At 38.7% G+C, this 27,629-nt stretch overlaps 3 protein-coding genes, 3 long non-coding RNA genes and 1 other non-coding gene across 9 annotated transcripts; 6 read left to right on the top strand and 1 right to left on the bottom strand.

The window, feature by feature from the left end:
• The first annotated feature begins 789 nt into the window (after positions 1–789).
• On the top strand, positions 790–3,295 carry LOC148765872 (uncharacterized). 2 transcript variants are annotated; one of them, XR_016029401.1, is made up of 3 exons: positions 790–1,263; positions 1,357–1,396; positions 2,975–3,295. It is a non-coding gene; the product is annotated as an uncharacterized LOC148765872 (long non-coding RNA). The 2 variants fall into 2 exon arrangements; XR_016029402.1 differs by lacking the exon at positions 1,357–1,396.
• Positions 3,296–4,205: 910 nt separating this feature from the next.
• On the top strand, positions 4,206–5,306 carry LOC148765871 (uncharacterized). Its single transcript, XM_088812393.1, has one exon. It carries the CDS (start codon positions 4,206–4,208, stop codon positions 5,304–5,306), a length of 1,101 nt encoding a protein of 366 aa, XP_088668519.1.
• Positions 5,307–8,044: 2,738 nt separating this feature from the next.
• Positions 8,045–10,556, top strand: LOC148765870 (uncharacterized). Of its 2 annotated transcripts, XR_016029403.1 has the most exons (3): positions 8,045–8,523; positions 8,617–8,656; positions 10,236–10,556. It is a non-coding gene; the product is annotated as an uncharacterized LOC148765870 (long non-coding RNA). The 2 variants fall into 2 exon arrangements; XR_016029404.1 differs by lacking the exon at positions 8,617–8,656.
• Positions 10,557–11,466: 910 nt separating this feature from the next.
• Positions 11,467–12,567, top strand: LOC148765869 (uncharacterized). The gene has a single exon (XM_088812392.1). It carries the CDS (start codon positions 11,467–11,469, stop codon positions 12,565–12,567), a length of 1,101 nt encoding a protein of 366 aa, XP_088668518.1.
• Positions 12,568–15,330: 2,763 nt separating this feature from the next.
• On the top strand, positions 15,331–17,770 carry LOC148765868 (uncharacterized). The gene is made up of 3 exons (XR_016029400.1): positions 15,331–15,785; positions 15,879–15,918; positions 17,478–17,770. It is a non-coding gene; the product is annotated as an uncharacterized LOC148765868 (long non-coding RNA).
• Positions 17,771–18,560: 790 nt separating this feature from the next.
• On the top strand, positions 18,561–21,245 carry LOC148765867 (putative leucine-rich repeat receptor-like serine/threonine-protein kinase At3g14840). The gene is made up of 7 exons (XM_088812391.1): positions 18,561–18,670; positions 19,313–19,378; positions 19,521–19,577; positions 19,659–19,691; positions 19,788–19,828; positions 20,543–20,919; positions 21,009–21,245. Exons 1-7 carry the CDS (start codon positions 18,561–18,563, stop codon positions 21,228–21,230), a joined length of 906 nt encoding a protein of 301 aa, XP_088668517.1. The 3' UTR covers positions 21,231–21,245.
• A 3,351-nt stretch (positions 21,246–24,596) lies between these two features.
• On the bottom strand, positions 24,597–24,701 carry LOC148765866 (small nucleolar RNA R71). Its single transcript, XR_016029440.1, has one exon. It is a non-coding gene; the product is annotated as a small nucleolar RNA R71 (small nucleolar RNA).
• Between the last annotated feature and the right edge of the window lie 2,928 nt (positions 24,702–27,629).

Below are 27,629 nucleotides of genomic sequence, written 5' to 3'. Positions count from 1 at the left end.
TGTTATGTGATATATTTCTATTATATCAGTTTCAACTTGCTGAGCCATTAGCTCATTAGGTTCTTATGATGCAGGTAATGATGTACATGTTTAGAAGTTGACCTAGCCAAGAGCGGCCAGACAGAGATTTGTTCATATGCCATGCTTCGAGCCATTTTTGTAGCCGAGCTAAAAACTCTGATTTCATTTTGTTAGCCGCTCTGTTATGGTTTTTGAAAAATGTAATTTTGTAGACGATGAATATGTATATATATATATATATATATATATATATATATATATATATATATATATATATATATATATATATATATATATATATATATATATATATATACATATATATATATACATTCGAGAAGGTACAAAGATTGCTTTATTTTCAAAGCATATGTAACACCCCGCATTTTCGGTAAAATAATATTATTTTATTTTACCACCTTTATGTGAAATATGTGAATATATGAATTATGTGAATTATGTGAAATATGTGATTATGTAAATTATTGTGTGAAATATGTGATTATGTGAATTATGTGCTTAGGAAATATTTCGAGATATTATTTCGAAATAAACTATTTTCATGAATTAGAATTTTATTCTTGCATGTGATATTAATTAAGCATTTCATCATATTTATGCATACACAAAATTTTAGAAAAATGAATTTTTATCATGCATTTTAGGATTTTTAATTATTGTCGAAAATTAGAAAATCCTCCCCACATTTTCTTGAATTTTCGGACATCACACACACACACACACATGATTTTAAAATTTGCATTTAATTAGTAGAAAAACATGCATTAGTGTGGTTGTACTTTGAGCATAGGAAGAAATACTCAAGCCTAGTTCCCTACTCTATAGACTAGGCATGCTTTTCACTCCTTTAAGTAAGACCAAAGGTCTTCTTCTTCTCCCTTCCTTCTTCATTTCGGCAGCCACACCCCCACCACCATAGCCACCATTTTCTCAAGCTTGAACCACCCAAGAACCACCACCACTTCAATTTTCAAAAATTGCAAAATCACCCCCAACCCACCTAAAGATTAAATTGCCAAGAAGCCCCTCCTCAATACTTAACCATTAAGGTTGCAAGCCTCCCCATTCTATAAATAGAACCCATTACCAAGTGTTTTCTTATTCCCCACTACAATCCTAAGTTTGATAAGAAATCCCTCTTCTCTTCTTTCATCTTCCATTTTCGAAATTAGTAGTGAAGAAGCTCAAAATCTCTTCCTCGAGAGATTCTTCAATTTGAATGTAAGAGCTTCATCTTCTCTCTTATTCGAAAATTTCCTCTCTTCCTTCTTCATATTGTTTTGTAATCTAACTCTTAATCTCTTCTTGTATTAGAGAGAAAAGATCTAACAAATCCTTCCCCTAAAGAGTATAGGTGAGAATTCTTGAATTCTTGCTCAAACCTACAACACCACTAGTATTTTCGGTTTTTATGTGTTTTTATGGATTTCTATGTGTTTTTATTGTTTATTATGTGATTATATGTTTTAGATGATGATTGCATGTTAGTATTTTGAAAAGATGACTTTGTTCTTGAAGTTCTATGATTTTTCGAAAATTGGGGAAAAATGTTTTAAATGGCTTATTTGGCTTAATTAGTGCCTTGCATGTGTTGATCTAGTATTTGATTGTTGATTTTTGAAAAGAAAATGAATTTTTGGCCTAGCCATGAAACTTTCGAATTTTTGGGGAAAAATGTTTTAAATGGCTTATTTAGCTTAATTAGTGCCTTGCATGTGTTGATCTAGTGTTTGATTGTTGATTTTTGAAAAGAAAATGAATTTTTGACTTAACTAAGGAACTTTCGAATTTTTAAGGGAAAATGCTTGAAATTGCTTATGTGGTTCATTTTGTGTTTTGTATGTGTTGATCTTGTGTTGATTGTTGTTTTAAGGTCTTGCATGTCAAGATTGGTGATTGATTGTTGATCTAAGGTCTTGCATGTTAAGATCTAGTGATTGATGGTTGATCTAAAGTCTTGCATGTTAAGATCTAGTGTTTTCTATGAAAAATGGTTTAAGAACTAAGAATTTGTGCTAATTTGATTTAAAATACTCTTGCATGTGAAGATCTAGTGTATTTGCTTGAATAAATGTAAAGATGGAAGTCTTGAATTTTATTCTTGTAAAAATACTAGATCTAGTGAACTTTGATGTTAGATTGTTTTTTTTTTTCATGTTAAGATTTCGGTTATTTCTATATTTTTATGGCTAAATGATTTTGTGAAATTTTATGTGTATTTTCTATGTGCTCCTATGTGCTCTTGCTTGCTTATGTGAATCATTGGGTGTGAGGATGAGAGAAGGGTAAGTAGAAGGGTGCAAGAGTGGGTGCATTAAGTGTCATGAATTTTAAAAAAATAAAAAATAAAACAATGTTGGAAAGACTTTCGAGGTTACGGTAAATTTCTCGGGTACGGCGAGCCTGGTACCGTAGGGCCTAGGGGTGGTTTGATCCCACGTAGTTAGACATGGTTCGAAATATATGGGGTTATTTACCGGTAACTTAGATTGGCTCTTCCGAGGGATTCCCGACAATTTTTCATGTCATGCATGTTGCATTATGGTGTTGATGATATAGGGGGAAAATCTCACTCTATGGTCTTGGGATCGTAGGGTTATAAAGGTGGGAAATTCCTTCTATAATCTTCAATACGTGTCATGGCATAGGGTTATAAATGTGGGATATTCTCACTCTATGGTCTTGGGATCATAGGGTTATAAAGGTGGGAATTATCTCACTCTATGCGTGTGGCAATTATGTGAATGAAGAACGCCGACGAAAAAGGGAAGTATATGGTTTTTTTACTTCATGTTGTATGTTCATGTATAAGATATATGTATGTATATATATGTATAGATATATGTTTGCTCTATGTGCTATGTGTATTCGATAATACTTCAAGATTCTCATTGAGTCCTCAAAGACTCATATAGGTGTTGTATGTTTGTAGGTATACCCGATTTAGGGCCCGAGGAGTGAAGTTGGGAATCGAGCTCGAGAATCGGAAGGAGATCGTATGGAAGGGTTGTGGATAGTGTTGGCTCTTAATCTGGTTATGTGGTTTTATTTGTATAATATGCTAGTAAAAACTTTTGATACGGTTTTAGGTATTTTCTACCGTTCGCTTCCTCCGATCGGTGGGGATTATTAAAAGACGATATGTGTAATAGTAATTAGGATTACCCTATTTTGGATAATTAATCGGTAATCCGTAGTCTTTTGTAAGCGAAAGCAAATTTTCACTATTTAAATGCATGCATGCTTTCGGCTAGTGATTTCTTCATGTTTTGTCTCCATGTTCTAAAATTATTTTCATATAGGTTCTCTGCTTATAAAATCATGAAATTTTAGGAGTCTCTGCATCTCTCTGTCCTCATCAGTTTGATAGGTCTTGTACATGATTTGGGTAAGTATTCATTTAGTTATCATTTATTTCTCACTACTGCATTGAAACAGGGTCATTCGGGTGTTTTCTGGTCTAACTGGAGTTTTACTCACTCAAATGCCTTGTTTCTACTTGGAAAATGTTTTAAACTTATTTTTATGCCTTGGGGTAAAATTTGGTAGTCTTTGGGTCAGTGAGGAATTTATTATGAATTTTCAAAACCCCCTCCCCTGTTCTGGATTTTAAACCGAGTGACTGTGCCATTTTATTTATTTCTCCTAAATGGCCTTGCATCTTTCAAAACTGTTTTAACTGAGTGATCTAGACCCATGTTAGATGGTATGGTATTAGTTTGGGGTCATTTTCATGAGTATTTTAAGAGGAATTAATTTTTAAAGCTTCTGCATTGAATCTGTCCGCATTTGCATTAAGTCCATCATGCCTAGTTGTTTCCTAGTCTTGCATGTAGCACGCATTGGTGTTAATTGATCGATTAGGGTTTAGCAAGCTGTGCCCTCTCTCCCTCTGATTTAAAATGAAAATTTTCACGTAATTTTATATCCACAAAAATCATGTTTTCAAAAGTCTTCCGCTGAGATTACATATAATAAGGGTAATCGAGAGAGGGGTGTCACAGCAGACGTGGTATCAGAGCAACGATCCCGGAAACCTCCATACGACCTAAAGATCTTCACGATTCTCAAAGCACGACTCCAACTGAGCACTCGGGCAGGTATATGTTTTATGTGAATTTTTATGGCTAATGTGAATTGTTTGTATATGTTTAAGTATTAGAATGTCGGGAGCAAGAACTCGAGCTCAAAATGCCGCTAACGATCCTCACAATCAATGTCGTACCATCCAAGACCTCACCGCCCTCGTCCGAGAACAAAATGAACAAATCAACCGTCTTATTAACCTTCAAAACCGAAACCCTCCTCCACTTCCTCCTCCTCCTCCCCAACCTAGAAATACAGCCCCACAAGCCACCTACGAGCGATTCTTGAAAATGCATCCTACCGAATTCCACGGCGGCCCAAGTCCAACTGTTGCCGAAGAATGGATCAAATCCCTCGAAGTTATTTTCGAGTACATGGTGATGAACGACAGCGACCGGATCCATTGCGCACTATTCTTGTTGAAAAACGAAGCCCGAAATTGGTGGGAAGGCGCAAAGAGTGGGATCGATCTAGCAAATACCACTTGGGAAGCTTTCAAAGTTCTTTTCTTCGAAAAGTACTTTTCCAAGAATGTCCGAGCACAAAAGCTTAAGGAGTTTCTCAAACTCAAACAAGGAAACCTAACCGTTGCCGAATTCACACGCCGTTTCGAGCAAGGAAGCCTCTACGCACCTTTCATATCCAAAGACGACACTGAAAAGATGAATCACTACCTAAGAGGCCTCAACCCGATAATCAAGCGCGACGTTCGACTAACCTCTGCCTCTACTTTCCGCGGAGTAGTGGACAAAGCCTTGGAAGCCGAACAAGACGAAATGGAAATACGACAATGGAGGCCTCCTCACGATGCCTCTTCTCGACCATGGAAGAAACCGAACCTCAACAACGCCAAAGGAAAGCAACCGATCAACCGAGCAACCGTGACCCCGAGCAACAAGCCCTTTTGCCCTAAATGCAAGCGAGAACATTCAGGCGATTGTGTTGCCGGAACCGACCACTGTTTTCGATGCAAGAAGCCCGGACATATGGTCCGAGACTGCCCTATCGCCCCGAGACAAGTGCCGGGACGAGTATTCGCCATGACAAGAGATCAAGCCGAAGCTGACCCGTCAATGATCGCAGGTACCGTTAATGTGTATAATAATTCCGTGTATGCCCTCATCGACTCCGGATCAACTCACTCATCTCAAGTACCCTCGTTGCCGAACTCCGCCTAGCCGTAGTCAAGCCAATGCCTTGTTTAGCATACTTATTCCTTCCGGTGATGAACTTAAATCAAATTTCATCATCAAAGATTGCCCTATTCAGATTCGTAACCAAACCCTAGCCTCCGATCTGATCATCCTACCCATTAAACATTTCGAAATAATCCTCGGAATGGATTGGTTATCAAAATTCGACGCCCAAATCAATTGCGCTCACAAAACCGTTCGTTTCTCCTTACCGAATGGAAGTTTTCTCGAATTCCGAAGCTCGTACAACCCGTCGATTCCTATCATTTCCGCCATCAAAGCGAGCAAACTTATTGAAAAAGGACATCTATGTCATTTGGTCGACATAGTGGAAACTCTCAACGAAGATAAAGCCGACATTTCCAAAGTGCCAACCGTTTGCGAATTTCCCGATGCCTTTCCCGAAGATCTCCCCGGTCTTCCGCCCGATCGTGAAATCGAATTTGAAATTAATTTGATCCCCGGTTCCGCCCCTATCTCGAAGGCACCTTACCGCATGGCGCCGTTAGAGCTAAAGGAACTCAAGGACCAACTTCAAGATCTCATCGACAAGAAGTTCATCCGCCCTAGTTTTTCCCCATGGGGTGCTCCGGTACTCTTCGTGAAAAAGAAAGATGGAACCCTCCGGATGTGTATCGATTACCGAGAACTCAACAAGGTCACTGTCAAAAACAAGTATCCATTGCCAAGAATTGACGACCTTTTCGATCAACTTCAAGGCTCCACGGTCTATTCCAAAATCGACCTCCGTTCTGGATATCATCAATTGAAGATCAAGAAGGAAGATATTCCGAAAACCGCATTTCGGACTCGTTACGGCCATTACGAATTTGTAGTGATGTCGTTTGCTCTAACCAACGCCCCAGCCGCTTTCATGGATCTCATGAATCGAATCTTCCGCAAATACCTCGATCAATTTGTGATCGTATTCATCGACGATATCTTAGTGTACTCAAGAAATGATGAAGAACATCGGAATCATTTGGAAATGGTGCTCCAAACTCTCCGAGAGAACAAACTCTATGCGAAGTTTTCCAAATGTGAGTTTTGGTTAAGACAAGTCCACTTTCTTGGTCACGTAATTTCCAAGGAAGGCATAGCCGTTGATCCAAGCAAAATTGAAGCCGTGTGTAATTGGTCAATCCCTCGTAATGTCGGAGAAATCCGAAGTTTCCTCGGCCTCGCAGGCTACTACCGACGGTTCGTTCCAAACTTTTCCAAGATAGCCGCTCCACTCTCTCGTTTGACCCGAAAGGAAGTCAAGTATCAATGGACTCCCGAATGCGAGTCTAGTTTCCAAGAACTCAAGAAGCGATTAACCTCGGCACCAATCCTCGCTCTACCGGATAAAACCGGAAACTATGTGGTCTATAGTGACGCCTCCAAGCACGGGCTCGGAGCCATCCTAATGCAAAACGGGAATGTAATTGCCTATGCCTCTAGACAATTAAAAGACTATGAGAAGAATTACCCGACGCACGACTTGGAACTCGCGGCAGTCGTGTTCGCCCTCAAAATTTGGAGACATTACCTTTACGGCGAAAAATGTTCGATCTTCACCGACCACAAAAGTCTCAAGTATTTCTTTACTCAAAAAGAGCTCAATATGAGGCAAAGAAGATGGCTTGAATTAGTCAAGGACTATGATTGCGAAATCTACCATCCCGGTAAAGCCAACGTTGTCGCCGACGCTCTTAGCCGAAAATCCATGTCCGCCTTGATCATTAAACCGCCGCTCGAATCAACTATCAAGTCCGCTCAAGGCCATGATGATCAACTTGTCAAAATCCGAGAAGGCTTAGCAACCGGTCAAAATCCAAACTTCTCAATGACGGACGACAAAATATTGAAATTTCAAGGGAGAATTTGCATTCCAGCAAACAAGGAGATAAAAGGATTAATTCTCGACGAAGCTCACAAAACGCCCTACTCTTGCCATCCGGGTGAAACCAAAATGTATCAAGACTTGAAGAAGTTGTATTGGTGGCCAAGCCTATCGCCTCGCCCTACCGCCTCAACTATCCAAGATCCACAGTGTCTTTCACGTCTCCATGCTCCGAAAATATATTCCCAACCCTAACCACATCCTTGAAGCCGAACCCCTTGATTTATCCCCGAACCTATCCTTTACCGAAGAACCCTCCCAAATATTAGACCGAAAAGTTAGGAAACTCCGAAACAAAGAAATTCGCCTAGCCAAAATCCTTTGGAAAAACCATTCTCCGGATGAGTCAACGTGGGAACTTGAGGATGAGATTGTGAGTCGTTATCCGGAACTAATTGAAAAAGGTACAAATTTTGGGGACAAAATTTTTTTTAAGGGGGGTAGATTGTAACACCCCGCATTTTCGGTAAAATAATATTATTTTATTTTACCACCTTTATGTGAAATATGTGAATATATGAATTATGTGAATTATGTGAAATATGTGATTATGTAAATTATTGTGTGAAATATGTGATTATGTGAATTATGTGCTTAGGAAATATTTCGAGATATTATTTCGAAATAAACTATTTTCATGAATTAGAATTTTATTCTTGCATGTGATATTAATTAAGCATTTCATCATATTTATGCATACACAAAATTTTAGAAAAATGAATTTTTATCATGCATTTTAGGATTTTTAATTATTGTCGAAAATTAGAAAATCCTCCCCACATTTTCTTGAATTTTCGGACATCACACACACACACACACATGATTTTAAAATTTGCATTTAATTAGTAGAAAAACATGCATTAGTGTGGTTGTACTTTGAGCATAGGAAGAAATACTCAAGCCTAGTTCCCTACTCTATAGACTAGGCATGCTTTTCACTCCTTTAAGTAAGACCAAAGGTCTTCTTCTTCTCCCTTCCTTCTTCATTTCGGCAGCCACACCCCCACCACCATAGCCACCATTTTCTCAAGCTTGAACCACCCAAGAACCACCACCACTTCAATTTTCAAAAATTGCAAAATCACCCCCAACCCACCTAAAGATTAAATTGCCAAGAAGCCCCTCCTCAATACTTAACCATTAAGGTTGCAAGCCTCCCCATTCTATAAATAGAACCCATTACCAAGTGTTTTCTTATTCCCCACTACAATCCTAAGTTTGATAAGAAATCCCTCTTCTCTTCTTTCATCTTCCATTTTCGAAATTAGTAGTGAAGAAGCTCAAAATCTCTTCCTCGAGAGATTCTTCAATTTGAATGTAAGAGCTTCATCTTCTCTCTTATTCGAAAATTTCCTCTCTTCCTTCTTCATATTGTTTTGTAATCTAACTCTTAATCTCTTCTTGTATTAGAGAGAAAAGATCTAACAAATCCTTCCCCTAAAGAGTATAGGTGAGAATTCTTGAATTCTTGCTCAAACCTACAACACCACTAGTATTTTCGGTTTTTATGTGTTTTTATGGATTTCTATGTGTTTTTATTGTTTATTATGTGATTATATGTTTTAGATGATGATTGCATGTTAGTATTTTGAAAAGATGACTTTGTTCTTGAAGTTCTATGATTTTTCGAAAATTGGGGAAAAATGTTTTAAATGGCTTATTTGGCTTAATTAGTGCCTTGCATGTGTTGATCTAGTATTTGATTGTTGATTTTTGAAAAGAAAATGAATTTTTGGCCTAGCCATGAAACTTTCGAATTTTTGGGGAAAAATGTTTTAAATGGCTTATTTAGCTTAATTAGTGCCTTGCATGTGTTGATCTAGTGTTTGATTGTTGATTTTTGAAAAGAAAATGAATTTTTGACTTAACTAAGGAACTTTCGAATTTTTAAGGGAAAATGCTTGAAATTGCTTATGTGGTTCATTTTGTGTTTTGTATGTGTTGATCTTGTGTTGATTGTTGTTTTAAGGTCTTGCATGTCAAGATTGGTGATTGATTGTTGATCTAAGGTCTTGCATGTTAAGATCTAGTGATTGATGGTTGATCTAAAGTCTTGCATGTTAAGATCTAGTGTTTTCTATGAAAAATGGTTTAAGAACTAAGAATTTGTGCTAATTTGATTTAAAATACTCTTGCATGTGAAGATCTAGTGTATTTGCTTGAATAAATGTAAAGATGGAAGTCTTGAATTTTATTCTTGTAAAAATACTAGATCTAGTGAACTTTGATGTTAGATTGTTTTTTTTTTTTCATGTTAAGATTTCGGTTATTTCTATATTTTTATGGCTAAATGATTTTGTGAAATTTTATGTGTATTTTCTATGTGCTCCTATGTGCTCTTGCTTGCTTATGTGAATCATTGGGTGTGAGGATGAGAGAAGGGTAAGTAGAAGGGTGCAAGAGTGGGTGCATTAAGTGTCATGAATTTTAAAAAAATAAAAAATAAAACAATGTTGGAAAGACTTTCGAGGTTACGGTAAATTTCTCGGGTACGGCGAGCCTGGTACCGTAGGGCCTAGGGGTGGTTTGATCCCACGTAGTTAGACATGGTTCGAAATATATGGGGTTATTTACCGGTAACTTAGATTGGCTCTTCCGAGGGATTCCCGACAATTTTTCATGTCATGCATGTTGCATTATGGTGTTGATGATATAGGGGGAAAATCTCACTCTATGGTCTTGGGATCGTAGGGTTATAAATGTGGGAAATTCCTTCTATAATCTTCAATACGTGTCATGGCATAGGGTTATAAATGTGGGATATTCTCACTCTATGGTCTTGGGATCATAGGGTTATAAAGGTGGGAATTATCTCACTCTATGCGTGTGGCAATTATGTGAATGAAGAACGCCGACGAAAAAGGGAAGTATATGGTTGTTTAACTTCATGTTGTATGTTCATGTATAAGATATATGTATGTATATATATGTATAGATATATGTTTGCTCTATGTGCTATGTGTATTCGATAATACTTCAAGATTCTCATTGAGTCCTCAAAGACTCATATAGGTGTTGTATGTTTGTAGGTATACCCGATTTAGGGCCCGAGGAGTGAAGTTGGGAATCGAGCTCGAGAATCGGAAGGAGATCGTATGGAAGGGTTGTGGATAGTGTTGGCTCTTAATCTGGTTATGTGGTTTTATTTGTATAATATGCTAGTAAAAACTTTTGATACGGTTTTAGGTATTTTCTACCGTTCGCTTCCTCCGATCGGTGGGGATTATTAAAAGACGATATGTGTAATAGTAATTAGGATTACCCTATTTTGGATAATTAATCGGTAATCCGTAGTCTTTTGTAAGCGAAAGCAAATTTTCACTATTTAAATGCATGCATGCTTTCGGCTAGTGATTTCTTCATGTTTTGTCTCCATGTTCTAAAATTATTTTCATATAGGTTCTCTGCTTATAAAATCATGAAATTTTAGGAGTCTCTGCATCTCTCTGTCCTCATCAGTTTGATAGGTCTTGTACATGATTTGGGTAAGTATTCATTTAGTTATCATTTATTTCTCACTACTGCATTGAAACAGGGTCATTCGGGTGTTTTCTGGTCTAACTGGAGTTTTACTCACTCAAATGCCTTGTTTCCACTTGGAAAATGTTTTAAACTTATTTTTATGCCTTGGGGTAAAATTTGGTAGTCTTTGGGTCAGTGAGGAATTTATTATGAATTTTCAAAACCCCCTCCCCTGTTCTGGATTTTAAACCGAGTGACTGTGCCATTTTATTTATTTCTCCTAAATGGCCTTGCATCTTTCAAAACTGTTTTAACTGAGTGATCTAGACCCATGTTAGATGGTATGGTATTAGTTTGGGGTCATTTTCATGAGTATTTTAAGAGGAATTAATTTTTAAAGCTTCTGCATTGAATCTGTCCGCATTTGCATTAAGTCCATCATGCCTAGTTGTTTCCTAGTCTTGCATGTAGCACGCATTGGTGTTAATTGATCGATTAGGGTTTAGCAAGCTGTGCCCTCTCTCCCTCTGATTTAAAATGAAAATTTTCACGTAATTTTATATCCACAAAAATCATGTTTTCAAAAGTCTTCCGCTGAGATTACATATAATAAGGGTAATCGAGAGAGGGGTGTCACAGCAGACGTGGTATCAGAGCAACGATCCCGGAAACCTCCATACGACCTAAAGATCTTCACGATTCTCAAAGCACGACTCCAACTGGGCACTCGGGCAGGTATATGTTTTATGTGAATTTTTATGGCTAATGTGAATTGTTTGTATATGTTTAAGTATTAGAATGTCGGGAGCAAGAACTCGAGCTCAAAATGCCGCTAACGATCCTCACAATCAATGTCGTACCATCCAAGACCTCACCGCCCTCGTCCGAGAACAAAATGAACAAATCAACCGTCTTATTAACCTTCAAAACCGAAACCCTCCTCCACTTCCTCCTCCTCCTCCCCAACCTAGAAATACAGCCCCACAAGCCACCTACGAGCGATTCTTGAAAATGCATCCTACCGAATTCCACGGCGGCCCAAGTCCAACTGTTGTCGAAGAATGGATCAAATCCCTCGAAGTTATTTTCGAGTACATGGTGATGAACGACAGCGACCGGATCCATTGCGCACTATTCTTGTTGAAAAACGAAGCCCGAAATTGGTGGAAAGGCGCAAAGAGTGGGATCGATCTAGAAAATACCACTTGGGAAGCTTTCAAAGTTCTTTTCTTCGAAAAGTACTTTTCCAAGAATGTCCGAGCACAAAAGCATAAGGAGTTTCTCAAACTCAAACAAGGAAACCTAACCGTTGCCGAATTCACACGCCGTTTCGAGCAAGGAAGCCTCTACGCACCTTTCATATCCAAAGACGACACTGAAAAGATGAATCACTACCTAAGAGGCCTCAACCCGATAATCAAGCGCGACGTTCGACTAACCTCTGCCTCTACTTTCCGCGGAGTAGTGGACAAAGCCTTGGAAGCCGAACAAGACGAAATGGAAATACGACAATGGAGGCCTCCTCGCGATGCCTCTTCTCGACCATGGAAGAAACCGAACCTCAACAACGCCAAAGGAAAGCAACCGATCAACCGAGCAACCGTGACCCCGAGCAACAAGCCCTTTTGCCCTAAATGCAAGCGAGAACATTCAGGCGATTGTGTTGCCGGAACCGACCACTGTTTTCGATGCAAGAAGCCCGGACATATGGTCCGAGACTGCCCTATCGCCCCGAGACAAGTGCCGGGACGAGTATTCGCCATGACAAGAGACCAAGCCGAAGCTGACCCGTCAATGATCGCAGGTACCGTTAATGTGTATAATAATTCCGTGTATGCCCTCATCGACTCCGGATCAACTCACTCATCTCAAGTACCCTCGTTGCCGAACTCCGCCTAGCCGTAGTCAAGCCAATGCCTTGTTTAGCATACTTATTCCTTCCGGTGATGAACTTAAATCAAATTTCATCATCAAAGATTGCCCTATTCAGATTCGTAACCAAACCCTAGCCTCCGATCTGATCATCCTACCCATTAAACATTTCGAAATAATCCTCGGAATGGATTGGTTATCAAAATTCGACGCCCAAATCAATTGCGCTCACAAAACCGTTCGTTTCTCCTTACCGAATGGAAGTTTTCTCGAATTCCGAAGCTCGTACAACCCGTCGATTCCTATCATTTCCGCCATCAAAGCGAGCAAACTTATTGAAAAAGGACATCTATGTCATTTGGTCGACATAGTGGAAACTCTCAACGAAGATAAAGCCGACATTTCCAAAGTGCCAACCATTTGCGAATTTCCCGATGCCTTTCCCGAAGATCTCCCCGGTCTTCCGCCCGATCGTGAAATCGAATTTGAAATTAATTTGATCCCCGGTTCCGCCCCTATCTCGAAGGCACCTTACCGCATGGCGCCGTTAGAGCTAAAGGAACTCAAGGACCAACTTCAAGATCTCATCGACAAGAAGTTCATCCGCCCTAGTTTTTCCCCATGGGGTGCTCCGGTACTCTTCGTGAAAAAGAAAGATGGAACCCTCCGGATGTGTATCGATTACCGAGAACTCAACAAGGTCACTGTCAAAAACAAGTATCCATTGCCAAGAATTGACGACCTTTTCGATCAACTTCAAGGCTCCACGGTCTATTCCAAAATCGACCTCCGTTCTGGATATCATCAATTGAAGATCAAGAAGGAAGATATTCCGAAAACCGCATTTCGGACTCGTTACGGCCATTACGAATTTGTAGTGATGTCGTTTGCTCTAACCAACGCCCCAGCCGCTTTCATGGATCTCATGAATCGAATCTTCCGCAAATACCTCGATCAATTTGTGATCGTATTCATCGACGATATCTTAGTGTACTCAAGAAATGATGAAGAACATCGGAATCATTTGGAAATGGTGCTCCAAACTCTCCGAGAGAACAAACTCTATGCGAAGTTTTCCAAATGTGAGTTTTGGTTAAGACAAGTCCACTTTCTTGGTCACGTAATTTCCAAGGAAGGCATAGCCGTTGATCCAAGCAAAATTGAAGCCGTGTGTAATTGGTCAATCCCTCGTAATGTCGGAGAAATCCGAAGTTTCCTCGGCCTCGCAGGCTACTACCGACGGTTCGTTCCAAACTTTTCCAAGATAGCCGCTCCACTCTCTCGTTTGACCCGAAAGGAAGTCAAGTATCAATGGACTCCCGAATGCGAGTCTAGTTTCCAAGAACTCAAGAAGCGATTAACCTCGGCACCAATCCTCGCTCTACCGGATAAAACCGGAAACTATGTGGTCTATAGTGACGCCTCCAAGCACGGGCTCGGAGCCATCCTAATGCAAAACGGGAATGTAATTGCCTATGCCTCTAGACAATTAAAAGACTATGAGAAGAATTACCCGACGCACGACTTGGAACTCGCGGCAGTCGTGTTCGCCCTCAAAATTTGGAGACATTACCTTTACGGCGAAAAATGTTCGATCTTCACCGACCACAAAAGTCTCAAGTATTTCTTTACTCAAAAAGAGCTCAATATGAGGCAAAGAAGATGGCTTGAATTAGTCAAGGACTATGATTGCGAAATCTACCATCCCGGTAAAGCCAACGTTGTCGCCGACGCTCTTAGCCGAAAATCCATGTCCGCCTTGATCATTAAACCGCCGCTCGAATCAACTATCAAGTCCGCTCAAGGCCATGATGATCAACTTGTCAAAATCCGAGAAGGCTTAGCAACCGGTCAAAATCCAAACTTCTCAATGACGGACGACAAAATATTGAAATTTCAAGGGAGAATTTGCATTCCGGCAAACAAGGAGATAAAAGGATTAATTCTCGACGAAGCTCACAAAACGCCCTACTCTTGCCATCCGGGTGAAACCAAAATGTATCAAGACTTGAAGAAGTTGTATTGGTGGCCAAGCCTATCGCCTCGCCCTACCGCCTCAACTATCCAAGATCCACAGTGTCTTTCACGTCTCCATGCTCCGAAAATATATTCCCAACCCTAACCACATCCTTGAAGCCGAACCCCTTGATTTATCCCCGAACCTATCCTTTACCGAAGAACCCTCCCAAATATTAGACCGAAAAGTTAGGAAACTCCGAAACAAAGAAATTCGCCTAGCCAAAATCCTTTGGAAAAACCATTCTCCGGATGAGTCAACGTGGGAACTTGAGGATGAGATTGTGAGTCGTTATCCGGAACTAATTGAAAAAGGTACAAATTTTGGGGACAAAATTTTTTTTAAGGGGGGTAGATTGTAACACCCCGCATTTTCGGTAAAATAATATTATTTTATTTTACCACCTTTATGTGAAATATGTGAATATATGAATTATGTGAATTATGTGAAATATGTGATTATGTAAATTATTGTGTGAAATATGTGATTATGTGAATTATGTGCTTAGGAAATATTTCAAGATATTATTTCGAAATAAACTATTTTCATGAATTAGAATTTTATTCTTGCATGTGATATTAATTAAGCATTTCATCATATTTATGCATACACAAAATTTTAGAAAAATGAATTTTTATCATGCATTTTAGGATTTTTAATTATTGTCGAAAATTAGAAAATCCTCCCCACATTTTCTTGAATTTTCGGACATCACAAACACACACACACATGATTTTAAAATTTTCATTTAATTAGTAGAAAAACATGCATTAGTGTGGTTGTACTTTGAGCATAGGAAGAAATACTCAAGCCTAGTTCCCTACTCTATAGACTAGGCATGCTTTTCACTCCTTTAAGTAAGACCAAAGGTCTTCTTCTTCTCCCTTCCTTCTTCATTTCGGCAGCCACACCCCCACCACCATAGCCACCATTTTCTCAAGCTTGAACCACCCAAGAACCACCACCACTTCAATTTTCAAAAATTGCAAAATCACCCCCAACCCACCTAAAGATTAAATTGCCAAGAAGCCCCTCCTCAATACTTAACCATTAAGGTTGCAAGCCTCCCCATTCTATAAATAGAACCCATTACCAAGTGTTTTCTTATTCCCCACTACAATCCTAAGTTTGATAAGAAATCCCTCTTCTCTTCTTTCATCTTCCATTTTCGAAATTAGTAGTAGAAGAAGCTCAAAATCTCTTCCTCGAGAGATTCTTCAATTTGAATGTAAGAGCTTCATCTTCTCTCTTATTCCAAGATTTCCTCTCTTCCTTCTTCATATTGTTTTGTAATCTAACTCTTAATCTCTTCTTGTATTAGAGAGAAAAGAGCTAACAAATCCTTCCCCTAAAGAGTATAGGTGAGAATTCTTGAATTCTTGCTCAAACCTACAACACCACTAGTATTTTCGATTTTTTTGTTTTTTTATGTGTTTCTATGTGTTTTTATTGTTTATTATGTGATTATATGTTTTAGATGATGATTGCATGTTAGTATTTTGAAAAGATGACTTTGTTCTTGAAGTTCTATGATTTTTCGAAAATTGGGAAAAAATATTTTAAATGGCTTATTTGGCTTAATTAGTGCCTTGCATGTGTTGATCTAGTATTTGATTGTTGATTTTTTAAAAAGAAAATGAATTTTTGGCCTAGCCATGAAACTTTCGAATTTTTGGGGAAAAATGTTTTAAATGGCTTATTTGGCTTAATTAGTGCCTTGCATGTGTTGATCTAGTGTTTGATTGTTGATTTTTGAAAAGAAAATGAATTTTTGACTTAGCTAAGGAACTTTCGAATTTTTGAGGTAAAATGCTTGAAATTGCTTATGTGGTTTATTTTGTGTTTTGCATGTGTTGATTGTTGTTTTAAGGACTTGCATGTTAAGATTGGTGATTGATTGTTGATCTAAGGTCTTGCATGTTAAGATCTAGTGATTGATGGTTGATCTAAAGTCTTGCATGTTAAGATCTAGTGTTTTCTATGAAAAATGGTTTAAGAACTAAGAATTTGTGCTAATTTGATTTAAAATACTCTTGCATGTGAAGATCTAGTGTATTTGCTTGAATAAATGTAAAGATGGAAGTCTTGAATTTTATTCCTGTAAAAATACTAGATCTAGTGAACTTTGATGTTAGATTGTTTTTGCATGTTAAGATTTCGGTTAGTTCTATATTTTTATGGCTAAATGATTTTGTGAAACTTTATGTGTATTTTCTATGTGCTCCTATGTGCTCTTGCTTGCTTATGTGAATCATTGGGTGTGAGGATGAGAGAAGGGTAAGTAGAAGGGTGCATGAGTGGGTGCATTAAGTGTCATGAATTTAAAAAAAAAAAAAAACTATGTTGGAAAGTCTTTCGAGGTTACGGTAAATTTCTCAGGTACGGCGAGCCTGGTACCGTAGGGCCTAGGGGTGGTTTGATCCCACGTAGTTAGACATGGTTCGAAATATATGGGGTTATTTACCGGTAACTTAGATTGGCTCTTCCAAGGGATTCCCGACAATTTTTCATGTCATGCATGTTGCATTATGGTGTTGATGATATAGATGGGAAAATCTCACTCTATGGTCTTGGGATCGTAGGGTTATAAAGGTGGGAAATTCCTTCTATAATCTTCAATACGTGTCATGGCATAGGGTTATAAAGGTGGGATATTCTCACTCTATGGTCTTGGGATCATAAGGTTATAAAGGTGGGAATTATCTCACTCTATGCGTGTGGCAATTATGTGAATGAAGAACGCCGACGAAAAAGGGAAGTATATGGTTGTTTTACTTCATGTTGTATGTTCATGTATAAGATATATGTATGTATATATATGTATAGATATATGTTTGCTCTATGTGATATGTGTATTCGATATTACTTCAAGATTCTCATTGAGTCCTCAAAGACTCATATAGGTGTTGTATGTTTGTAGGTATACACGATTTAGGGCCCGAGGAGTGAAGTTGGGAATCGAGCTCGAGAATCGGAAGGAGATCGTATGGAGGGGTTGTGGATAGTGTTGGCTCTTAATCTAGTGGTTTTATTTGTATAATATGCTTGTAAAAACTTTTGATACGGTTTTAGGTATTTTCTACCGTTCGCTTCCTCCGATCGGTGGGGATTATTAAAAGACGATATGTGTAATAGTAATTAGGATTACCCTATTTTGGATAATTAATCGGTAATCCGTAGTTTTTTGTAAGCGAAAGCAAATTTTCACTATTTAAATGCATGCATGCTTTCGGCTAGTGATTTCTTCATGTTTTGTCTCCATGTTCTAAAATTATTTTCATATAGGTTCTCTGCTTATAAAATCATGAACTTTTAGGAGTCTCTGTATCTCTCTGTCCTCATCAGTTTGATAGGTCTTGTACATGATTTGGGTAAGTATTCATTTAGTTATCATTTATTTCTCACTACTGCATTGAAACAGGGTCATTCGGGTGTTTTCTGGTCTAACTGGAGTTTTACTCACTCAAATGCCTTGTTTCCACTTGGAAAATGTTTTAAACTTATTTTTATGCCTTGGGGTAAAATTTGGTAGTCTTTGGGTCAGTGAGGAATTTATTATGAATTTTCAAAACCCCCTCCCCTGTTCTGGATTTTAAACCGAGTGACTGTGCCATTTTATTTATTTCTCCTAAATGGCCTTGCATCTTTCAAAACTGTTTTAACTGAGTGATCTAGACCCATGTTAGATGGTATGGTATTAGTTTGGGGTCATTTTCATGAGTATTTTAAGAGGAATTAATTTTTAAAGCTTCTGCATTGAATCTGTCCGCATTTGCATTAAGTCCATCATGCCTAGTTGTTTCCTAGTCTTGCATGTAGCACGCATTGGTGTTAATTGATCGATTAGGGTTTAGCAAGCTGTGCCCTCTCTCCCTCTGATTTAAAATGAAAATTTTCACGTAATTTTATATCCACAAAAATCATGTTTTCAAAAGTCTTCCGCTGAGATTACATATAATAAGGGTAATCGAGAGAGGGGTGTCACAGGATATTTTTGTATAAAATGTCATCGTCTGTTTCTTATTTTGCTTTCTTATGCAGAGATCTGAGTTTCAACAAATTAAGTGGACCGATTCCAGACAGCTTTGCTGGTCTAACAAAAACAAGTACACTGTAAGAGTTTCAATTTGTTATCTCTAGTAGCCACTTTTATTTGATTAGTCACGGGTTCTACTTAAATCAAATAACGTAAACTTGCAACAATGAAAAACGTTAACACGAAGATCAAGGAAGTGGCATGGTGGAAACCATTTAAGCCCCAATACGAGTTAACAGTAAAATCAATTTGCATAAGTCACATTTTCTGGATTTTCTGCAGTGCAGATAATTATAACGGCTCAAGCTAAGTACTAATAATTATACACATGTCTTAGCTTCAGACCTCAACATGGTTTGTTTTCCTCTTGACATTAACTCTGAGTTTTGCAGTTTTAAATGTTGTACTTTGTCAATCTAGTAATTTTTACTTAAAATGTGTAAACAATTTTAGGTAATTAATACTTACGAGTACTATCTTATCAGATAAACTGTTCATCATATTGCCGTCAAATTGAGCCTCTTTTCCAACATAGAAGTTAGTGATTAGATTCTTGTGCAACATGCTTTTCGTTTGAGCTTTAAAGGGATGGACTGGAACTGTATGATAAATTATTGTCCTATTATCAGTTTGAAGAAAGTGACTGCTAGTTTATCAGTGACAAGTTTTTGCATTCAAGGAAAATGTTGAGATTGCTAATTCGGCATGTTCATTTCCAGGTATCTAACTGGGAACTCCCTAACTGGGCCGCTGCCGGATTGGATGTTGAAAGACGGCGACAAAATGTATTGCTTCCTCCCTCTTATTTCTGCTTCTCTTATTTAGACATAAAGCGACTCAATAATTGCCTCTAGCTGTCTCATTATAGCATATAAATTTTGCATGCTCAAATCCAGTGAAGTTTACATCTATTCAATTTCTATGCAGTGACTTATCTTATAACAACCTCACATATGAAGCCGCAAATTGTCAGCCACGCAACTTGTGAGATTACTTACACTTATCATCATGTTGATATTGTTTTTGAATTTCCTCATTTGAGCAATTTTCACCAATTGTTTTCAGAAACTTGTTTGCAAGCTCCAAAGGAAATTCTTCGCAAGTTTCTAATTTAAAGTTCACAAAATTTCCGTTTTACATCTCATTTTCTGTTATATGAAGCTTACTTATCAAAATGTACATTCTCTTTGGCAGTGGTATTGTTTCCTGCTTAAGAAACTCCCAATGTCAGAAAAGTAAGTAACATTATATATTCTTTAAACATCGATTGTTTTACTAATTTCATTCAGATGATTGATCTGGTTGAGCACTTGAACTAAGTGATGCTGAACTATATTGTATTCGTACTCCAAATGAGTACCTTAATGAGAGGATGCTAAGCTATAGTCCCTTTATTTCAATTATAAATGCTCCACAATTTCCGTTTTCAGGATTGTCCATCTCTAACAGTTCATTCTTTAGGAGTCATTTTCTATTTGAAAGTATTCAAAAGGCATTTCTAATAGATTAAGACAATGTATGTATGTATATCTTGGTCTAGTCTGATTTGCCAGTTGTCTTTAAAATCAATCTTAATTATTTTATCACAGACTATTAGAGCTACTAGACCTCTATCCCTCGCCTCATTCATCGCCGACGAGGGTTTCCTGGTCTATTTTAGGATGTGATGGCTACAGATGGACTTCCTCTTTTTCTGATTCATCATACTACTTGATCCCATTGCTTTTATTTTATCATTACAACTTATGTTTCAGTATTCATGTAGAGCTTTAAGTGTACTCTTTATACGTGTGAGTCTACTCATTTATTAATTTGGCATTCTGGTGGAGCTTTGAGACTGTTACAATTATAAGTTATAAGTCCTTATATGTGATTTTTTTGTTCTTCCCTCCTTTTTATCTTTTCTTTCTAAGTAATTATTGAGAATTTGTGCCATGCTTTTGTCTCAGAGTATTCATCTATCCACATTAACTGTGGTGGAAGTCAAGTAGTTGATGACAAAGGAACTATTTACGAAGATGATGGAACTTCTGGGGGAGCTTCAAATTTCTTCGCAAGTAAGACAAACTGGGGATTTAGCAGCACTGGCCACTTCTTGGACGATGACCGCCCTACGGACTCATTTATCTGGGCAAACAGCTCAAGCATCTCAGGGCCGAATTCCCAGTTATACATGGATGCACGCCGTTCCCCACTCTCATTCACTTATTATGGATTTTGTTTGATAAACGGGAACTACACTGTAAACCTTCACTTTGCGGAGATCATATTTACTGATGACAAAACCTACAGTAGCCTGAGGCGTTTGTTTGATGTTTACATTCAGGTACTTGTATAAACCCCTTTTTATTAGAGTTTTTTTTTTTTTTTTCATTTTGAGAAATGCTTCAAGGTTTCTGGAACAAATAATTTCAGGGAAATCTGGTGCTGAAGGATTTCAACATTCAAAATGAAGCAGGTGGAGTTAACAAGGGAATCATAAAAAACTTCACTGTAGTTGTTGCTGATAATACTTTGGATATACGCTTCTATTGGGCTGGGAAAGGGACAAATGCTATTCCTGTAAGAGGTGTATACGGCCCTCTCATTTCAGCCATATCTGTAGATCCCAGTAAGTTGCAAGTTGGGATTCAATAGTAGAACACACAAGCATAATTTACTAACTTTTCTTTTAATAAAATTAGAATAAAAGTGACGTAAAATTTTACATAATTATGATATAATATTATCTGTGGAGTTGAAATATATTCTTTTTATTATAGTGTTAACATCTTTTAAAGTACTTCCAAATTGTTTTAGTATTCTAAAATATGTCCCGTTCTTGCAAACTATGCACGAAACATAGTTGCCTGATACATTGTCGTCTCTAATTTATAATCAATAAAGAAGTAATGGATTATCTTGACAGAATGTCTTCTCCCCCTCTCTCTTTCTGTTAGATTTTACACCACCAGCAGAACCATCAGCAAATGGAAGCAGCATTTCTGCATGTGCAATAGTTGGTATTGTAGCAACAGTTCTTGTCACAGTCTCTCTGGTTCTTGGTATTCTTTGGTGGATGGGTTGGCTGAGACCCAGAGAGAACACACTGGAACATGGTACTAAAATTACTGACACAACCATATGTGCCTTTACTTTTAACTTGTGTCTGAATCTTGTTTTATTGTGTTCAAATTTGTTATTGATTCAATATTTCACGAGTGCAATATCAATAAATGTTAATCTAAACTGAATTATGTAATTGGAAAGTGTTTGCTGTTATCTAAAATGCTAATTTACGTATAACACTCTTTTTCTCAGAACTAAAGGGTGTAGACCTTCACACTGGGTCATTTACACTGAAGGAAATTAAAGTTGCCACAAACAATTTTGGTGCTGCTAATAAGATTGGAGAAGGTGGTTTCGGTCCTGTATTCAAGGTAGTATAAAGCAATACATACTTCTATTGAATGAATTATCTTTATTTTGTCATTAAGTTCATTCAGTTTTTCTGCCACATCTGATTTGGTTTCGATCACCTGTCTTATTTGAAGGGTGTCCGATCCGATGGTACAACCATCGTCTTAAAGCAGCTTTCTGCCAAATCAAAACAAGGGAACCGTGAGTTTGTCAATGAAATTGGCATGATTTCTGCTCTACAACACCCTCATCTTGTCAGGCTGCACGGATGTTGCATTGAAGGCAACCAATTGTTGCTTGTCTATGAGTACTTGGAAAATAATAGCCTTGCTCGTGCATTATTTGGTAAGTTTTGCCACAACTCTATTTTTGTGGGTTTCATTTCCTGAGGAAGCCAAATGGGACCCACAATTTATGTGGACCGATCCGATTTTATTTTTATCTATTTAAACTTACGTATCAAGATAAATGTTTGCAGGTCCAGAAGAACACCAAATTCATTTGGATTGGCCAACGAGGCACAAGATTTGCGTTGGTATAGCCAGAGGCTTGGCTTATCTGCATGAAGAATCAAGACTGAAAATTGTGCGTCGTGATATCAAGGCTACAAATGTGCTTCTTGATAAAGATCTTATGGCTAAGATATGTGTTAAGTGTATATTTATACACTTAATTATACCTTTTAATTGGAGCTTTTGGTATGTTTTAACGATAATTGGTGTTTAAAATGGCTATTATTTGTATTTTAGGTGCAAATTGAAGAATTGGCAACTTATGGGGTGAAAACTGCAAATTCGGAGAAAAAGTGGGCCAAAAGTGATAATATCGAAACTCTGAAAAATTGAAGACCGGACGGCCGTCCGGATTTCAAAGCTTATTCTCGCACGGCCGTCCGGAGGAACGTAGTGGCGCAGTGAAGGAATTTTAATTACACAAGGAAACCGCCGTTTTATATTTTGGCACCCTATTTAAGGGCCAAAAAACACACAATTAAGTCATCTTTTATCTTTCATCTTTCTACACGCAATCAAGGAGCACAAGAACGAAGACGAAGACTTGACGAATCTTCATCATAGTTCTCCTCGTTTATTTTTATTCATAGCTTTTATGTTTTTCCGTATTTTTATTATGTTTTTCGCAGCGAACATGAGTTGCTAAGTTTTTATTCTAGGATTTTATTGGAACCCTATGTGGTAATTCGAACCTCTTTTTCTACTTTTATGCAAGTTTAATTCTTCGATTATTTCTTCTATTTTGATCTTATTTAGCGCATGAACGTAGCTAATTTATGTTGCTATTGGTTATTGTTAGAATTGATTGACAGATCGTTTTAATAATTAGAACAGGGATAGAAGAGCCTTCGAGTAGTTTTCACCGGATGAGTGTGTTAATTGCATGTATTATCGTAGACATACAGATAATACCTTAGGTAGCCGTTTACGAGACTTGTTATTTAATTCTTTATTCATACTAGGTTTGCATAGACATATAGTGAATCTCTTATGAATAATAGACTCATAATACACGCGACAGCTGGTTATGAGTAATTTTGTGTTTGGGTTAATAATCGGGAATCGTAACTTGCATAATAGAAGATTAAGTGGGTGAAGAATTATCGCATAGGGGGAAGATAAAATCCTAGATCCGTTTTATATTGATATTTTCTCGTGATTATTTGCGTTCTTAATTAGTTTAATTGTTTAATTGATTAATTTGACAAACTTGCGTAGGCTGGATAAAAATCGTAATTGTTAAAATTTGGTACTTAGGATTAAATAATTTGCGTATTCCCTGTGGGATCGACATCCGACTCTCACGAGTCTACTTTACAACTTGTTTGCGATCCGTGCACTTGCGTGTTGGTATTTAGCACCCAACAAGTTTTTGGCGCCGTTGCCTAGGGAATACGGCTAATTTATTTATTTATCCTAATATTAAATTTGAGCAATTTTTCTTACTTCAGCCATTTTTTTTATTTTATTTTATTTTGTTTTAGGTATTTTTTATGCGAAGAGGACACGACACGAACTTGCTAGCTCTTGATCCCGAAATTGAGCGAACGTTTAGGCAAGCCAGGAGAAATCAACGGTTAGCTCAAAACGCTCCCGCAGCAATGGAAGATGAGATTAATCGTGGGAGAGATGACCAAGGGCGCCTACGCCTGCTAATTAATGCGGTGGGGGAAATCATCAATGAGCAAGAGCAACGCCAGCTAATTAATCCACCACCTCGTCAACGAGCACTGCATGAGTACACCGTTCCATCACTCAATGGGTTTCAATCAAGCATCCAGCAGCCCCCCATTGAAGCCAACAATTTTGAAATTCGAGCGGGACTCCTCACGATGCTCCAAAACAATGGTTTATTCAGCGGAATGGCTCATGAAGATCGACATCTCCACTTGGTCAACTTTCTCGAAACGTGTGACTCGCACAAGATGAACGGAGTGTCACCCGAAGCACTGAAACTCCGCCTGTTCAAGCACTCCTTACAAGGAGCAGCCCGAGAATGGCTACAAACTCGCGCACCGCACTCCATCTCGTCTTGGGCCCAACTAGCACAACTTTTCATGAACACATACAACTCCCCTACAAAAAGTGAGAGAATCCGGAGAGAAATTCAAAATTTCATACAAGAAGCCGGTGAAGCCTTATTTGAGACGTGGGAGCGGTTCAAACAGTTAGTAAGGAGGTGCCCGAATCACGGACTGCAAGAGTGGCGCCAACTGCAAATATTTTACGATGGATTGCAAGAAAACTCGAGAACCGTGCTCGACTCTGCAGCTGGAGGTATGTTCATGAGTTTGACCTACGACGAAGCATACGAACTCTTAGAGCGAATCGCTCGAAACAAATACATGCGGGCATCGGACCGGTCGAATAGCGGAGCAGTCAAGCCGGGAGGAATTTTGGAGTTAGACGGGGTCACTGCAATCACGGCCCACTTAGAGAAGCTATCGAAGCAAGTAGCGGCTTTGCAGACTCAGCAAGTCCACGCAGTCCAAGTTCCCGATCAGCGCGTAGAAGAAACGGAGTCTCTGAATTATGTGCATGACACCAACCGACAACAGAGGAACCTGTACTCCAACACGACAATCCGCGATGGAAGGATCACCCTAACTTTGGGTGGGGAGGAAATCAGCAAGGACAAAGGCAAGCACCACCTCAAGGTCAACCGCCTAATCATTCACGACCAGCTCTCGGATTCCAAAATCCGCCTCAAGCTCAACCTCAAGGAGGAGATCTCGCAAATATATTGGCGCAATTTATGACAACCACCCAAGCCTCCATCCGAAATTTGGAAACACAAATGGGTCAACTTGAAACCCAGCTAACCGCGAGACCATCGGGAGCACTGCCGTCAAATACAGAAGATCCTCGGAAGAACAACGTCGAGCAGTGCAACGCTGTGAGTTTAAGGAATGGGAGACAATTGGAGGAGGCCCCACGAAAAGAGAAGCAAAACACGGTGAGTGAGAAGCCGAGCGTGATTGGGGAAAAAGAAGCAACTCACGAAGAACCACTATCATCCCCAGTGAAATCACGAGCCCTTCCAATTCCATATCCTCAGAAGCTTATAAAGAAGAAGCTCGATGCCGATTATCAAAGATTTTTGGACAAGCTGAAGGAAATCCAAGTAAATATTCCGTTTATTGAAGCCCTTCAAAAGATGCCAAAGTGGGTGAAGTTCCTCAAGGATCTCGTGACAAAAAGGAAGAAGTTGCAAGGGAACGAGATGATCCAACTCACGGAACAATGTAGTGCAATTCTTACATGGCCCCTTCCACAAAAACTCGGCGATCCAGGTAAGTTCACTATCCCTTGTACTATAGGAGGTAAAAACTTTAGATCGCTTATTGATTTAGGTGCTAGCATTAATCTTATGCCTTATTAAAATCTTGGGTTAGGTGAGATTGAACCTACGGCTATAACTCTTTAATTAGCCGATAGGTCTTTAGTTTACCCAAAAGGTATTTTAGAGAATGTGCTAGTAAAGGTGAACAAATTTATCTTCCCGGTTGATTTTGTTGTACTCGATATAGATGAAGATAGGGAGATACCTCTTATTTTAGGGAGACCGTTTTTAGCCACTTCGAAAACTCTAATTGATTGTGCTAGTGGTGATCTTACAATGAAGGTGCATGATGAAACGATCAAATTTAATGTTTTTTGTGCTAATAAAAATCCATGTGAGAATAATGAGTGTTTTACTATTGATCTTATGGATTTTACAAATCATGAAAAATTTGATGTTTCAATTTTGGACCATGGGAAAGCATCGTTGAGTGCAGGAGATGACGACGGAAAAGGGAATCGAAAGGAACACGTTTATTGTGCGGACTCAAGTTCAACTCCTCCGAGAGATAGTCAAAAGAGTTGGGGTGCCAACGGTGATGAACGTGCAAGGAGGATGTGGACACCTAAAGAATCAAACGAGCATCATCGTGGAGGGGAATTCAATGGCCAAGTGACTTCGGTCACTTTAGCTTGAACAAAGAAGCAGACAAAGTCCGGCTGAAGACTGTAAACTTAGCGCTTCTCGGATGGCAACCCGAGATTTCGTTTTTATTTTTTTTATTTTATTTTATGTTATTTTAATTTCTTAGTTTTGTTTTTATTCTATTTTTCCTGAAAAAAAAAAAAAAAAAAACAATTTAGGGGCACTAATAAGAAGTTTTTATTTTTCAGGGGCCTAATTGCAATTATTCACACGGCCGTGCAAGAAAAAGGCAGGAATCTCACACGGCCGTGTGAGATTTTGGAGCAGCTACTGGAAAAAAACGCACATTGGTGCGGCCGTGCGGATTTATACCTAAAATCTCGCACGGCCGTCCGAAATTTAGAGGAGCTACTGCCCAATTTCGAGAAACGGCGCGGCCGTGCGGATTTCAGGCTTAAATCTCGCACGGCCGTCCGAGATGAAAACCGGGCGTATAAAGAGGGATTTTCCACACAAAAATTTTCACAAACCCCCATTCCTTCCTCTTCCCCACTTCGAACCCTAACCTTCCTCTTTCAAAAATTTCACTTTTCTTTGACAAATTTCACCAGAAATTCACCAACCACACACACATACTACTTAATCTTGGTGGTTTCTTGTGGATTTGCGCAGGGAGGATTCAAGAAAGGTACAAATTTCTCCACAAACCCATTCCATCAAGAACGCCCACAAGGTGTTCGACGAATTGCCAAAGTCAAGTTTGGGGGAAATTTTGCACATCAATTCACTTCTAATCCCTTCCACAAGCATTCTCAAGTCATGGGGAAACAAGGACGTGACGGGGAGGGCACCTCACAAGGCGAAGGCACTTCAAAATGCAAGGGCAAGGGCAAGAAAACCGATCAAATTCCAACACCCGACGACGATGCTTTTTGTGTCGAAGGCGCCAATGCTCGCTTTGAGAAGCAAAAAGTGAAGAAACTTGTGACGGAGCGTGCCTATGAGATCACCCTTCCGCAATTTTCCCCGTTGCATCAAGAATTCCTACGACGAGGGTGGCAAGCATTATTTGAACCGGAGGGGTCGATCAACTTATCGTTGGTCCGCGAGTTTTACGCCAACACCCGTATCCTCCTAACGACGGATCGGAAGTCGAGCACGGTTCAAGAAAAGCGGGTCGATTGGTGTGCCCAAGCA

This window comes from Erythranthe guttata, chromosome 13, assembly GCF_056151865.1.
Source record: "Erythranthe guttata isolate IM_541 chromosome 13, IM_541, whole genome shotgun sequence".
Taxonomy (NCBI): domain Eukaryota; kingdom Viridiplantae; phylum Streptophyta; class Magnoliopsida; order Lamiales; family Phrymaceae; genus Erythranthe; species Erythranthe guttata.
This window is presented reverse-complemented; position numbering and strand designations above follow the sequence as displayed.